The following is a 16,810-nucleotide window of genomic DNA, read 5'->3' as shown; positions in this document are numbered from 1 at the left end:
TTTTGGTTGTAGGTCCTTGCTTTTCATTACTTTGAATATTTTTTCCCAATCCCTTCTGGCCTGCAAAGTTTCTCTTGAGAAATTAGCTGACAGTCTTATGCAAGCTCCTTTGTAGGTAACTAATTGCTTTTCTCTTGCTGCTTTTAGGATTCTCCTTTTGTCTTTAACCTTTGGCATTTTAATCATGATGCGTCTTGGTGTGGGCCTCTTGGGTTCATCTTGTTTGGGACTCTCTGAGCTTTCTGGACTTGAATGTCTATTTCTTTCACTAGGTAGGAGAAGTATTCTGTCATTTTTTTCAAATACATTTTCAGCTTCTTGCTCTCTCTCTCTCCCCTCCCTCCAGCACCCCTATGATGTGAATATTTGTATCTTTTTTTTATTTTGAAAGGCTTTTATTTTTTATTTTATTTTTATTTTTTTATTTTATTGATTTTTTATAGACAGGAAGGGAGAGAGATAGAGAGTCAGAAATATCGATCAGCTGCCTCCCACACATCTCCCACTGGTGATGTGCCCGCAATCCAGGTACATGCCCCTGACCGGAATCGAACCCGGGACCTTTCAATCCGCAGGCCGACGCTCTATCCACTGAGCCAAACTGGTTTCGGCAATATTTGTACCTTTGATGTTATCCCAGAGGCTCCTTACACTATCCTCATATTTTTGGATTCATTTTTGCTGTTCTGATTGGGTATCTTTTGATTCCCTATATTCCCATTTGCTGATTTGATTCTGGACTTCACCTTCTCTATTGTTGATTCCCTGTAAATTATTCTTCATTTCAGTTAGTGTGTCCTTCATTTCTGACTGGTCCTTTTTTTTTTTTTTAAAATATATTTTATTGATTTTTTTACAGAGAGGAAGGGAGAGTTAGAAACATCGATGGGAGAGAAACATCGATCAGCTGCCTCCTGCACATCTCCTACTGGGGATATGCCCCCAACCCAGGTACATGCCCTTGACCGGAATCGAACCTGGGACCTTTCAGTCCGCAGGCCGATGCTCTATCCACTGAGCCAAACCGGTTTCGGCCTGACTGGTCCTTTTTTATGGTGTTCAGATGCTCATTAAGTTCATTGAGCATCCTTTTAATCATTGTTTTGAACTCTGCATCTAGTAGGTTGCTTATCTTCATTTTATTTAGTTCTTTTTCTGGAATTTTGTTCTGTTCTTTCATTTGGGACATTTTGTCTCCTCATTTTGACAGCCTCTCTGTTTTTGTTTCTGTGTACTAGGTAGAGCTGTTATGTCTCCCAGGCTTAGTAGAGGGGCCTATTGTATTAGGTGTTCTGTAGGGTACAGTAGCACAGCTTCCCTGATCCTCCAAGATGGGCACTCAAAGTGTGTCTCCCCCCCCCCCCCCATGTGGGCTGTGTACACGCTCTTCTTGTAGCTGAGCCTTGCTTGCTATTGGCACATAAATGGGAGGGGTTTACCCCAGGCTGATCAGCTGCAAGGACTGACTGTGACCGCTGACCTCTTACCACTGTGAAGTACCATCTGTGCAGGCTCCCACCCCACAGAACAGGCCTTACTTCAGCAGGGCACTGGAGCCCGCTGAGTCCACCCCTTGAGTGTTTCACTTGTGGAGGTGGTGGGTGGTGATGCTTTGGCGTGGTCTGAATCTGTCCACTGGGTGCATTGACTCTGGGCCTCCCAGGAAGTGTAGGCCATTGTCAGCTGCCACCTGTGCCCTGCCTGGGGCCACCTGGCATGAGCTACAAAGCTATCGGCAGATGGCTACTACTTGTGCTGGACTTGGAGGTGCCAAGGTGAGGCCAGGCTGTGAAGCAATGTTGCTGCTGCTGCTGCTAGTGTCAGGTCAGGGACCGCTTAGTGAGAAGCGCAGGCCTTGCCACTTGTTTGAGAGATTTTAGGAAAGTCTGAAGCATGAACCAAGATAGGCCACTGATATGGAAAAGCCACTGGAAACAGCCTGGGTGGGCCTCAGGGAATCACCAGGGTGGGGCAAACAATGTGAGCAGGTTGATGGAGTTTCAGATATGGTGTCCCCTGCCTGATCTCTTGGGGGAGGGCTCTTCAAAGGAACAGCGGCCTCTTCCAGCACTTTTATCTGGGAGAAAGCTGCCCCTAGCTCTTGCCCTGATGCTGGACAGTTTAGTTCCTCCCTGTATGTCTGTGGTGCCTTTCAAGCTGCTGCCCCATGCGGGAGCTCAAGGTAGTGAATCCGAGTAAGTCCATGCACTGGCCTTTTAAGAGGAATTGCCTGGCCAGCAGCCCTCCATCTCTCTCAGCCTCAATCCTTGCTGGATTTTACAGGCAGAAGTTAAGGAGACTTCTCTTCCTGGTGCTGGAACCCTGAGCTGGGGAACCTAGTATGGGGATGGGACCCCTTAGTACTCAGGGGGACCTCTGTAGCCCAGATATCCCATCCAATTTTTATCTGCCACATGTGGGTGTGGGGCCAGTCTGTTACACATATCTGCCCCTCCTACCACTTTCCATGTGGCTTCTTTAGTTTTTTACTTGTAGGACTTCCATTCAGCCAGATTTCAGGCAGCTCTGAATGACGATTGTTCTGTAGTTTAGTTGTAATTTTAATGTGTTTGTGGGAGGAGGCAGTTGGCAGTACCGTGTTTGCCTCTGCTGCCACCTTGCCCGGAAGCCCAGATGTTCTTTATCTTTTATTTTTAGTGATTATTTTGACAAGTACTGAGTGCAGATTAAAACTAACCCCTAAAATAGTTTTCACAAGTATTTCAGAATATGAGAGAAGGAGGGTTTCCTCTTTTATACAATAAGTCTTTGGAGCGTAGGTGCCAACTTGCCTAAAATTCCTTCCTTGTACTAAACTGAGTTGTTTATTTGTTTTTAACTTAAAAAAAAGAAAAGGTGACTAACATTGTATAGAAGTACCAGAAGTGGCTTTTTAGAAACAACACTGTTTACATTAAATAAGAAATCTGTTCGCAGGTTGGGTTTGCCACATTTACAAACATAGTGTTATACCCTGTGACCAGAAGCTTAGTGAGCACAGGTTGCCATAGGTGAGGTAAGTGGAGGTGGTGAAAGGGAGAGAAGGAAGGTAGGAGGAGGATGAATTCTCTACATTGATTTCTGGTTTCATTCTGGATTGGCCAGCAAGCCAGTCAGTCCTTCAACAGTGCTCACGGCATTGGGAAGATCCTTTTTCTTTTCAAAAATTAGTAAGACAGGAATCCCTTACTATGTGTACATCAGCCATCCCTTCTGCCTCCATCCTCATGAGCTCTTCTTGGGCCTCATAAAAAGAACAAACTTTGAGTGTTTTGCAAGTTGTGATCCTATGGAGGCTGTGATCCTGACTGTCCAAGCCAGTGAAGCTGACGTTTTGGTACTTCCACCTTAACCTATAGCAGCAGTAGTTGTTACCATTTCACTTTGTACAAAATAATGGTCTACTGTAGCATCCCAGCCAAACATGAAAATGCACTATTCTCTATTCATTTAATAAGTCAAAAAAGCCCTTTACCTTTATTTTCTAGTTTTTGATGTGATTAATTGATTCCTTATTCTTCAAAGTTAACTAGTTCTTTTAAAAAGTATCACTATGCAGGCATATATTTAAACCTATTTTGTAGGCTTAAATCTGTTGGAATTATTAGTGAAATTCAAGTTGTCCCACTTTGGTCAGTAGAGCCTACATTGGCTTATAGTCTTTTTGACTTGACCCTCATAATCTTTTATAGCTTCCGTGCTCTCTGTTCTGACAAGTTATTCTAGGCTCATGTTTTATGTTTCCTGCTCTGGGCCTTTAATCAGCCATCTTTTCAAGATACATTTGTTTATTTTAATGGTATTTAGAGACCACAGTTGGGTCATGCTACTGATGGCCATTGTTTCTAGGCCTTTTTAGTTTGTGGGGCTAGGAAAAAGAAATGTATATTAATAGGTTTTTAAAAATGTTTTATGTTACATATGTTTATTACATACTAGAGGCCTGGTGCACCACATTCATGCACTCAGGGTGTGTGTGTGGGGGTCCCCTTAGCCCGGCCTGCACCCTTTCACAGTCTGGGAGCCCTCAGGGGATGTCCAACTGATGGGAGCGGGCCTATGCCGGCAGTCGGCCATCCTTAGTGCTGCCACAGAGGCAGAAGAAGCTCCCGCTGCCGCCCCTGCACTAGCCAGCAAAGAACAGCGTTCCCCTTGTGGGAGTGCACTGACCACTAGGGGGCAGCTCCTGGTGGTCACTGTGCATCATAGTGACTGGTTGTTCTACCATTAGGTTGATTTGCATATTACCCTTTTATTATATAGGACTAGAGGCCCGGTGCACAAAAATTTGTGCACTCGGGGGGGGGGGGGGTCCCTCAGCCCGGCCTGTGCCCTCTCGCAGTCTGGGACCCCTTGGGAGATAACGACCTGCTGGTTTAGGCCTGTCCGGGTGGCAGAGGGCAGGCCCAATCCCTAGGTGCAGCCCCTGGTCGGGCTCAGAGCAGGGCCGATTGGGGAGTTGGGGCGCCGCCCCCTGTCATGCACAGAGCAGGGCAGATTGGGAGGTTGCGATGCCACCCTCAGTCACGCTCAGGGTAGGGCCGATTGGGGGGTTGGGGCACCGCCCCCTGTCACACTCAAGGCAGGGTCGATGGGGAGGTTGCGGCACCACCCCCTGTCACGCACAGAGCAGGGCCCATCAGGGGGGTTGGGGCTCCGTACCCTGTCATGCACAGAGCAGGGCCCATCAGGGGGGTTGGGGCTCCGTACCCTGTCACGCACAGAGCAGGGCCCATCAGGGGGGTTGGGGCTCCGTACCCTGTCACGCACAGAGCAGGGTCAATCAGGGTTGGGGAGCTCCACCCTGTCATGCACAGAGCAGGGCCGATCAGGGGGTTGAGGAGCTCCCCCCTGTCACTCACAGAGTAGGGCCGATAGGGGAGTTGGGGCACCGCCCCTGTCACACTCAGGGCAGGGTGCATCAGGGGGTTGGAGCGTCGCCTTCTATCACCCATAGAGCACGGCCGATCAGGTGTTTGGGGCGCCGCCACTCTCACACTCAGGGCAGGGCCAATGGGGAGGTTATGGCTCTACCCCGTCACACACAGAGCAGGGCCCGTGGGGGGGGAGGGGGGGTTGGGGCGCCGCACCTTGTCACACACAGAGCAGGGCAGATCAGGGGGTTGGGGCGCCGCACCCTGTCATTCACAGAGCCGCAGGGCGATCAGGGGGTTGGGGAGCTCCCCCTATCAGGCACAGAGCAGGGCTGATCAGGGGGTTGGGGCGCCTTCCCCTGTCAGGAACAGAGCAGGGCGGATAGGGAGGTTGTGGCCCCGCCCCCTGTCACACACAAAGCCGAAGGACAATCAGGGGGTTTGGGCGCTGCCCCCTGTCACGCTGATCCCGGTGCTGGGAGGCCTCTCGGCTCCGCTGATCCCGGTGCTGGGAGGCATATTACCCTTTTACTATATAGGATAGAGGCCTGGTGCATGGGTGGGGCTGGCTGGTTTGCCCTGAAGGGTGTTCTGGATCAGGGTGGGGGTCCCCACTGGGGTGCCTGGCCAGCCTGGGTGAGGGGCTGATGGCTGTTTGCAGCTGGTCACACACCCTTCAGGGTGGGGGTTCCCACTGGGGTGCCTGGCCAGCCTGGGTGAGGGGCTGAGGGCTGTTTTCAGGCTGACTGAAGCTCCCAACTGCTCCTTTTTTTCTTTTTTTTTTTTTTTTATTCTGGGCCAGCTTTAGCTCTGGCTCCAGCTCTGAGGCCTCTGCTGCTGAAAGAAGGTATCTGGTTTGTTTCGGTTCTATAATCGAAACTCTGTATCAACTCCAGCTCTGAGATCCCGGGCTAGCTGAAAGCAGGTTTCTGGGGTTTTGTTTAGCTTCTATATTTGTTACAATGTTTCTTAAACTGCAAGCTCAGAGGCCGGCAAGGCAGGCGGGGAACGTTGGAGTCCTCCGTCACTGAAGCAAGCAAGCCCCATGTTAGTTTCAAGCTGCCTGGCTGCCGGCCGCCATCTCGGCTGGCAGTTAATTTGCCTATCTCGCTGATTAGCCAATGGGAAGGGTAGCGGTCGTACGCCAATTACCATGTTTCTCTTTTATTAGATAGGATAGCACGTGTTGTGTTAACTATGTGTTACCTTAACAGAATATGTAATGTCAGTATATTCAATATATGTAATATAATAATGCTCATCCCAACCCCAAATTATGTAACACAAGTTTAATATATAATAAACATGTTATATCAATAAAATAAAAGATTTTTTCTAGCATGTAATAAAAGTATGATTAAATATAGTCTATATTTTTTAATGAGGCACAAATAACTCATTAGTGATACTTTTAATAAAAATTCAAGATTGCAGAACTTTTACTTAAATTCTTTTTTGTTACCTCTGTATCTTCATTATTCCTTATTTAGAATTCTGATTCATAACTACTTATCTAGTCTGAAGTGCACACATAGCAATTTCATAATGACAATATAAATACTAATATTACTGAAAATATTAAAGTTTTACACATCATCTTTTTTCCTCATTTAAAAATAGTTGTACTATATGTATATTGTCAGAAAATATAGCTATTATATAGTGTATTCTTTCCTTAGACTTCATTAATTTTTGTTTTACAAATAACCACACGCCCTTTCTGTTGATGTCTGTAGTCATTTTGGTTTCCTGAAGCTTATCCTGTAGTGTAGGAGTGGACAAACTTTTTCTGTAAAGGGCCAGACAGCAGATATTTTTGTCTTTGTAAGCCATACGATCTCTTGTACTCAGTCTTATCCTGGTAGTGAGAACGTAGTCATACAAAATGTAAACTAATGAGCCCGATGGTCTTAAATAAAACTGTTTTTCAGTTTTATATAATTGTCACATATCATTATATAGTATTTATAAAAATTGTTTTTTTAAAACAACAAAAAATGTAAAATTTATTCTTCGATCGTGGACTGTACAAAAATAGGTAGCAGGCCAGATTTGTCCCACAGACAGTAGTTTGCAAACCTGTCCTATTAGGTTCCTCAGAAAGAAGTCATGAGTTCTTGTTATAGTTTCTCTGACCTTTATACTTGTTTTTATTGGATTTAAAATCTTCGTTTCATACTTTCTTTTCTTGAATATCTTATTCAGTGGAGTACATTCAGTTTTCCTCAGGCATGAATTATTGCTGTCAAAGTTGGGTGATAATTTAAAAAGTATACACAATAACATGTCATATTTCTTCATCCCTTTTTCTTAAATAACATTACTAAAATATATCATGGTCATTCTGGGTTGAATTTCTCAGGTATGCTATAGTATACTCTTTAGATAGGTATTTTCAGTTTTAAGAAAGTTCTTGAATTATAGTTTTTGTATTTTAATTTGCTTTAGTTTTCTTCAAAGACTCCTTGCTCTATATGAAGGGTGCTTTTTGTTTATCTTTAGTGTTTGCCATTTTCTCTTGAATATTTTAAAAGTTTCTTCGTTTTTTTAATATCTAAATTTGTAGATAGTTTTCTCCTTTCACTTTCTATTTCTTGTTTAGGCATTATTTATTTTCTCTATTGACTCTTATATTCCCTCTAATTTAGTCATTATTTCTGAAATGAGTTTTTTTTTTCATTTTTTATTCTATCCTGAGGTCTGTCACCTCACTTTTAAGCATTTCCAATTCTGATTTATGTTATTTCATGTTTTATATAATTTTATTTTTTTAAAAAAAATATTTTATTGATTTTCTACAGAGAGGAAGGGAGAGGGATAGAGAGTTAGAAACATCGATGAGAGAGAAACATCAATCAGCTGCCTCCTGCACACCTCCTACTGGGGATGTGCCTGCAACTAAGGTACATGCCCTTGACCGGAATTGAACCCGGGACCCTTCAGTCCGCAGACTGATGCTCTGTCCACTGAGCCAAACCGGTTAGGGCATTATATAATTTTAAAATGTCTTTTAGTTGTTTTAAAATAGGTAAAAATCTTGATATTGTGTAGGCATGTCTTTCTTTTGTGCTTTTTTTCTCCATGGGTTTTATTCTAGTCTTTTTTTTTTTTCCTTATAAAAACATTGAATGGGATTTTACCTTGATATTTTGTTTAGTCTTACATGTGAAATTAGTTTTACTCTATGTTGCTTTTAAAAGAGGTACATATGTTTTAAAATTAGTGATACATGTCAAGAAGTTCAATTGAGATAGCAATAGCAGGAAAAGATTTATTCTGAGGTCCTAAAAAAATGAATTAACCTTGTAATGTCTTTAATTATTCTTTTTGATGCTCATATTGTTATCACCATATTCCGTGGGTAGCCCTTTCTATCTGCAACTATGTACTTTTGAGAACTATTTTGAAAGCTTTCTCTCTGATTCAGTGTTTTTATGTCACGTGCTGCACCAATTCTTGAACTAACCTTTTCTATCAGAAACCCTTTTTTCTTTTAGCAGGAAATACATTCAAGTTCAGAGTCGGGGTCCTTTGGGCAGTTCAGCAGGTTTTCCATGGCTTTCTCTCTCATTTTTACACTGGTTTTACAGTTATTCAAGTATTAATTCTTGGTGAGTCTAAAAAGTGTATGCTTTTAATAACAAAATCTGAATTCATAGTATAGCAATTTACTGTTTTGGTATTTTTAAGAATGAATTATGTGTCACACATTTAAGTTTTACAGATGAAGATTATTTGTCTTTCATTTATAACATAAAGACAATTGTAAATTAAATCTCATTATTTCCCTAACATAATTCTCAAAAACCAACCCTTTTTCCCATTCTTCTTTCAAAATTAGAGCAGAACCATAAAATCACAGAATTTAGAAAATAAAGAAAATCTTATAGTAATGATTTCAGCTTTTCAAAATTTCTTAAATTGTTTTCCAATGATGATGAAAAAATGCCCATTTTTTTCATGACTGAAAGACATTTATCTATATTTAGATATTATATTTATATATATATATATTTTTTTTAATTGATTTTTTACAGAGAGGAAGGGAGAGAGAGATAGAGAGTTAGAAACATCGATGGGAGAGAAACATCGATCAGCCGCCTCCTGCACATCTCCTACTGGGGATGTGCCCGCAACCCAGGTACATGCCCTTGACTGGAATCGAACCTGGGACCTTTCAGTCCGCAGGCCGACGCTCTATCCACTGAGCCAAACCGGTTTCGGCTAGATATTATATTTATAATTTATGGTAAAGTTACAAAGATTCTTAAAAAGTATATTTTTAGAAGTAAATTTTATTGCTAAGCCATGTTAAAAAGACTCACTAGTACTTAAGGTAAATGGATAATTAGATGGATGACAAAAGATACAGTATTAACAGAAGTGTATCAAAAAGTTACTAGTGGGTAAATTCTGGCCTTAAGTTCTAAATCACACAAATGAATTTGGTAAAGAACTCAGGATTTTTGAAACATGCTCCATCACTTTGCAATTACCATACTGTCTTATTCTGACCTCATCCTTGCTTTTTTGGTCAAAGAATTATGGGAGTCAGCTAGGATACTGCTTTTTTAAAAAAAAATTATTGATTGATTTTGGACAGAGAGAGGAACATTGATTTGTTGTTTCACTTACTTATGTGTTCATTGATTGCTTCTTGTATGTGCCTTGACTGGGGATTGAACCAGCAACCATGGCTCAACTAACCAACTGAGCTACCTGGCCAGGGCAGGATACTGCTTTTTAATTTTGCTTTAATTCCATTTAAAGGCTAACCCAGGGAGTACTACCAAAATACATAGATATATAGGAAGTTAGTTCATTGAAACATCAATTCAAGTAGTTACCCAGCTTACTACTGGCTATTTTTTATTGTGTTGAATAGACAAAGAATAGTCACTAAGTACTTGATGTGAGCCTTTTCTCCTGGTAATTTTGCATTTGGGGGTAATTTTCTTCCAATTAAAATGCTTGAGAAAAATCTGGTAAATCAGTGGTTCCTAGTCCTTGGGCTCTTGTTAATCAGAAGTTTTACTGTATAATCATAATGTATTTTAGGTGTTCTCATTTATATTCTTCAACTCTTTGTCAATGTAGGCATTCTGATTACTTGATTACATCTGCCTGGCAAGTGGTATTTAAAACAGCATTTATAATAAAAATTCCTTCATTTTAGATTGTCAAATGAGAATATGTAAAGACAATTGATAGTTGAAACATGATTATTTTCTCTTGACTTAGTGTTTAGTGGATTGTAGATTTGGGATAAAAAGAAATGAATATGATTATTGCTGTGGTCTAAAATGACTAGCTTATCCAGATGGAGACATAGAGTATGTGGAGATGTTGGCCTACCACCACTTCCCCTCTTACAGAGCAGCTCCGCTTTCATTGTGTTTGATATTTTGTTTAGTTTTTTGGTAATTTTTTTAAAAAAATCTTTCAATCAGACTTGTAAGATAAGGTTCTACTATTAAAATTACACAAACATTTGATGTAGCATCCTCTATGGCTGAAAGTTTTCTTATCTAGCATTCTGCCATTTGTGACACTGGTAATTGTAGGTATTTTGGGTTCCTGTAGTGTATTTTGGGATCCGGAGAACCTCACTGTCTTATTCTAGTGCTCTCTTTTTATCAGGACTTCTGGACCGGGGACAAGAACTAAGTGTGGCACTCAGCTTGGTATTTTTACATTATTATTTTATACAGTCCTTCAATCAAACTTGCAAGTGGTTATTATCCTCATTGTCACACAAAGAAAAGGATGCTTTAAACTCAGAATCTAAAAATGCCTCTTTCTTGTGTCTTGCTTTTGGATGGGGGGTGGGAGAAACTACGTCCTGATTTAAAGGCATTAGCTTTCATACACATTTTATCTGAATGATTTCAGGTACAACTTCTAATTGCCTCCTTACATTGGATGCCTTTAAAAATCCATATGTCAGCCTGGACTTATAACCTCTAGACTTCTCTCCCTGCCTCCTGAATATGGCCACCTGACTACCTCACAGGCATCTGCACTCAGCGTGTGCAAAGTTGAAGTCATCATCTCATTTACCACACATTTGTCTCCTCAGATATTCCTTTTGTTGCTTCTCTGTTCTACTTTCACCTCCTCCTAAGGGTGGATTTAATCTGCTTGGACCATAATGGCTGAGAGAGCGATCTAAGTAACACACTGCATTGCAGTAGGTTTTCTGGGTAATATTCTCATCAGGAGAATGAAGCTCCTGTCCTAAGCCAAAAGTCCTTTCAGGCAGCAATGCCAATAGATAGAATATGACATGTAAAATGCGCTATTTATCCTTTATGCTGACTGAAGGTCATGGGAAAATCAGCAGTTAGGCACCTTACTCTGATGATGCCCAGCATACAATCTAGTCTTCTTCATATTTAACCTCAATTCTTTACCTAATGACCTCATTTTTGTACCTCTGCAAAACCCTCTTTTACTTCTCTAAACTATGCCCTATAATAGCATTAATTACATACTCCCTCTGTCCCATAATAATAGTAGCAAGTGAATATTTAAACGGGAATTATTGGCGAATGCAGCTATAAGTTAACGTTGTAGCACAAAATTGCAAAGCCTTCAATCAAGATCAATGTTTCATGACACCTGTCATTGTTTTAACACATCTTTCAATTTTTAGGTTAATCTAATTATTATGAATTACAACTATTTTTCTAATTTCATCTGATCGAAATCAATTGTTTTATTTCAGTTGAATATCAACCCATTGTAAAAGTAAGAGGAAAAAAAGAGAGTTTTCAAGCAAAAATCGAGTTGCGATTGTCCAGCTCTTGATGCATCAAAAGAAAAAGGAAAAGTTGCAGAAAGGTGCAATTACGTTAGCTGCAAAACAGTTTAAGTGCAACAGAATGACCATATCAACAATTTGCAAACGTGCTTCTGAAAATAATTGTCATGGAGAATCTTATGCTAATGTTGATTCTTTGAAAAACCGAAACTGTGATCGTAAATGCAAAGATTATGGAGAAAAACTTGAAAAACTTGGACATATTCCTCTTAGCAGAAGAGGCACCATATTAGCCTTTGATGATATTTCTCCCGAAATACTGGATAATACGTTTCTGTCACTTCAACAAGTTATGCTGGAAGCAATGAAGAACGATGGCTCCAATAATTTTAAGCTCACGCCTATAGGGAAAGCAAAGCTTTGCAGCCAAGGGATCCTACCTACAAGCTTAAAATGCAGTAACGAAATTATTGAAAAATCCAGAAACTATCTGAACACTCAAAATAAAAATTAGGAGTACTATTTTTTAATTTATTGTTTAATTTAATCTAGTTTTTTGATAATGTGTTCTATATTTATTTTCGTTTGCTATTATTATTATGGGACAAATTACATTCATCAACTGCTACTATGATTATGGGACAGAGGGAGTAGTATTTTTTGTTCCCTAATTAGTATTTTCTTCATTAGCATTTTGTTTGTTATAATACTAGAGGCCCGGTGCATGAAATTCATGCACTCAGGGTGGGGGGGTCCCTCAGCCCGGCCTGTGTCCTCTCACAGTCTGGGAGCCCCGTGATCTATCACCCCAAAGATGTAGGCCCCTCCCATCCACTTGGGGCTCCTCAATGGATCACCCCCGCAGAGGGAGGCTCCTCCCACCCACCGCAGCCCGCCGGTCGGTGGCCTGGTCCTCCCTCTGCAGGGCAATCCTGGGGCGATGGCTGGTCCCCCAAACAATCGCATCGCACCTGCCTTGGCTGGCCTGGCACCAGTGGGTGTCATAGTGTGGTTGTCCGGAAGTTTGTCCAGATGGTCGTTCTGCTGTTCGGTCTTTCAGTCAATTTGCATACTATGCTTTTATTATATAAACACAGAGATATGGATCCACTTCTGGATTTATGCAGAGAAATTTTTATTGAAACCATAACTCCATCTGGTAAATTCCCACTGTATTCTTGACTTATTTATCGTAGTCACAAGGATATAAACATTCTGTATTTTGTCTATTTCTCTGAGGTATTGGTGATCTGTTCACATTCCCTTGAATTAGCTGATATCCTGTGATTTTCATTTATATTATCCCCTACATTTAGCACAGAGCCTGGCCCAGAGTTGGTATTCAATAAAAATGGATATTTGTGTTGAACTATGCATTGTGCTGTATTGAGAATACAAAGATTTATAAGTCATTTAAAAAGTAAACTTACTGTTTAGATTGGGTCGTAGGGTACTATATATAAACTAGAGGCCCGAGGCACGAAATTCATGCAAGAGTAGGCCTTCCTTCCCCCGGCTGCCGGCACCAGCTTCCCTCTGGCACCCGGGACCTGGGCTTCCCTCACAGCCCCAGCTTCATCCAGAAGGACATCTGGTCTAATTAGCATATTATACTTTTATTATTTTTATAGAGATAATGCCATCGAAGTTGCTTTCCCAAAGAATACTGTTAATATCAAGCAAGAGTTCTTATTGTTTTTATTTTTCCTTGATCTAAATTTTGTTTCATAAATCTTTGTGCAAATTTACTATATACGATGCAATATTATATATTTTAATGTATTGGCTGAAATGCTTACTTTCAAGTTGTTTTTGATATGTAAATAATTAGTAAGTTTATATATAGGTCTTTCTTTTTAAAAATTGTGACTCCATATCAAGCACCATAATGTTTTTGTTACAAATTTCTACTTTATTTCTCCACAGGCAGCAGAAAATGTCATTTTCATTGGACCTGACACACATGCTATTCAAGCTATGGGTGACAAGATTGAAAGCAAATTACTAGCTAAGAAAGCAAAGGTTAACACAATTCCTGGCTTTGATGGAGTAGTCAAGGTGAGAAACTATTTTACTTTAGTCTTTATAGCACATGTTCTCAGTGTAAGATAAAATGCAGTTCTTGCTTTTATAAATATACATGTGTGGATAAAAAATGTCAATGCTGTTTACACTTGAATTATATTAAATGGCATAAGTTAAAAAGAGGAAGAAGCCACTTAAGCATTGTATTTAATGATCGATATTGGCTCATACTTTCACAGGAAAAAACTTAGTGATTTAAAAATGTGCTGTCAAACCTCTGGATGTTATTTGATGGTGGTATATATTTAATATTTGAAACCCTCTGATGTTCTGTATATCTTTATAGTGAGCTTCCGTTCATATGCATAAAATGTGCAATGTAAATATGCTCTGGTGGAAAGTGGTATAACTGTGAATGACTATAGATCCCAATCATAACTCCTTAACTAGCAAGCAGCTTCTGTAGGCAAAGGCTTCTAAGGCAGAATGCAGACATTGGAGTGTGTCCATTTCCTTGTCCCCACCCCCAACCCTATGTAGACTTTTAACCTTATGATTGGAGTTAGTCTGCAAGAATGGTGTTTCTTATTGTTCCTTCTTGTACTGGGGAATTCTTTGTGCAGGATCATTTCATGCATTGCAGGATAGCTAGCAAGCTTGGTCCCTGGTTAATAAAATTTTTAGCTTCCTTCTAAAGCACTATGCTTACACCTGAAACTAATATGAAATAATATTGAATGTAAACTGTAATTGAAAAAAATTAAAGAAGAAAAATATTTTCAGCTTCTTGCTCATATTTACCTAAATCTTTATTCATCCATTCCCGCCCCCCCCCCCCCCCCATAACCTTTATAGCCTTTAGGAACTACAGTCTTCACTGATTAACTTTTCTCTGTTCCGTATCTTAAAGCTCTCCTTGTCTTTTAGCTCCTTTCCTTTACAATTGAGATAAAAAATGCTCAGTCACTCAAGAAATGTACTGATACCTGGCTAAGTGGTAAGGATGTGGTGATAAATGAAATACCCATGATCCCTCACATGATTGTGTTTCCAGTTTAATGGAAAGAAATATGTGTTCCTTCTCTTCATAGAACACTATAACTCTTGTCTCTCTTCAGTTGTTATCTTAGTTCCCTCTTCCATTTCACAGCCAACATGTCTTAGAAGAATTCTTCTCACACTCATTTCTATACTTCTTACTTAATCTTTTAAAAAATTATTTATTTTTAAAATACAGTTGACATACAATATTATATTAACTTCAGGTGTACAACATGATTAGGCATTATGTAATTTATGAAGTGATCACCCCTATATCTCTAGTACCCATCTGATATTATATAGAGTTATTATAATACTAGAGGTCCGGTGCACGAATTCATGCACCAGTGGGGTCCCTCGGCCTGGCCTGCAGGATTGGGCTGAAACCGGCTCTCTGATATCCCTTGAGGGGTCCTGGATTGCGAGAGGGTGCACACCAGGCCAAGCGACTCCACGGTGCACGATTGGGGCCAGGGAGGGATGCAGGAGTTTGGCCAGCCTGGAAGGGACCACAGGAGGGCTCCAGGGTGTGTCTGGCCTGTCTCACTCAATTCAGATTGGCCGGACCCCAGCAGCAAGCTAACCTACCGGTCAGAGCAGCCGTGGGCAAACTACGGCCCGCGGACCGGATCCGGCCCGTTTGAAATGAATAAAACTAAAAAAAAAAAAAAAAAGACCGTACCCTTTTATGTAATGATGTTTACTTTGAATTTATATTAGTTCACATAAACACTCCATCCATGCTTTTGTTCCGGCCCTCCGGTCCAGTTTAAGAACCCATTGTGGCCCTCGAGTCAAAAAGTTTGCCCACCCCTGGGTCAGAGTGTCAGTGTACGTCATAGCAACTGGTTGACCGGTCAACTGTCTGCCCCCTGGTGGTCAGTGCATGTCATAGTGAGCGGTTGAGCTGCCTTAGCATATCATTAGCATATTACACTTTGATTGGTTGGATGGACGACTGGACACTTAGCATATTAGGCTTTTGTTATATAGGACTAGAGGCCCAGTGCGTGAAATTCATGCAAGGGGGGACGGTCCTCAGCCCAGCCTGCGCCCTCTCGCAATCCAGGACCCTTCGGGGGATGTCCAACTGCTGATTTAGGCCCAGTCCCTACAGTTGAACATCTGGCAGTCAGACATCCCTCTTGCAATCCGGGACCGCTCACCTCTAACCACTCACCTGCCTGCTTGCCCCTAACTACTCACCTGTCTGACTGCCTGCTCACCCCTAACCGCTCGCCTGCCTGCCCACCTGCTCGCCCCTAACTGCTTGCCTGCCTGACTGCTTAGTGCACGTCATAGCGACCAGTCATTCAGGTCATTCTGGTTGTTCTGCCATAATGGTCATTTAAGCTTTTATATATATAGACTAGAGGCCCAGTGCATGAAAAATTGTGCAAGAGTAGGCCTTCCTTCCTCCAGCTGCTGGCAGGCTTCCCTCCTCCAGCTGCCAGCAGGCACCGGGGACCCTGGCTGGCTTCCCCCAGGCCGCCCACAGACCCCTGGGACCCCAGCTGGCTTCACCCACGCCGCCCACAAGTACCCGGGACCCCGGCTGGCTTCCCCAGGGCCGCGGCTTTGTAAGGAAGGATGTCTGGAATGATGTCCGGAAGACGTCTGGTCTAATTAGCATATTACCCTTTTATTATTATAGATTATTGACTATATTACCTCTGCTATACTTTACATTGCATTGACTTTTTATAATTGTCATTTGTACTTCTTAGTCTGTTCACCCTCCCCCCCAAACACACACACTTAATCTTTACTGGTCTGGCTTCTTTCTTCATTCCCACTTATATTTCTCTTGCAAAGGCTACCAGCAACCTCTCCCTCTCACTAAATCCAGTATATTTTATTAATTTTTTAAAAAATTTATTAATTTGAGAGAGAGAGAGAGAAACATCACTCTGTTGTTCCACTTATTTATGCATTCATTGGTTGCTCCTTGTATGTGCCCTGACTGGGGATCAAACCTGAAATCTTGGTGTATTGGGATGATGCTCTAACCAACTGAGTTACCTGGCCAGGGCCTCAGTATATCATTTTTAATTCTATTATTATCTCCATCTCTTTGAAGCATTTGAGTCTCTTGGTCACTCCTTTC

General features: G+C 41.5%; 1 protein-coding gene across 4 annotated transcripts in view; it reads left to right on the top strand.

Annotated features, from left to right (window-relative positions):
- Nucleotides 1–16,810, top strand: part of PCCA (propionyl-CoA carboxylase subunit alpha) — a 385,844-nt gene that overhangs the window by 101,113 nt on the left and 267,921 nt on the right. The window contains exons 7-9 of one of the 4 annotated variants that reach the window (XM_036297140.1): nt 8,353–8,485; nt 10,515–10,558; nt 13,564–13,695. In XM_036297140.1, the coding sequence (XP_036153033.1) occupies nt 8,353–8,485; nt 10,515–10,558; nt 13,564–13,695 (309 nt within the window). Of the gene's footprint in view, nt 1–8,352; nt 8,486–10,514; nt 10,559–11,698; nt 11,718–13,563; nt 13,696–16,810 lie in introns of those variants that run through there. The other 3 variants (XM_036297142.1, XM_036297143.1, XM_036297141.1) reach the window with 3 other exon arrangements.

The sequence above is a fragment of the Myotis myotis genome, unplaced genomic scaffold, assembly GCF_014108235.1.
Source record: "Myotis myotis isolate mMyoMyo1 unplaced genomic scaffold, mMyoMyo1.p scaffold_m19_p_3, whole genome shotgun sequence".
Taxonomy (NCBI): Eukaryota; Metazoa; Chordata; class Mammalia; order Chiroptera; family Vespertilionidae; genus Myotis; species Myotis myotis.
Note: the sequence above shows the minus strand (reverse complement) of the source record. Positions and strands in the feature narration are given on the sequence as shown.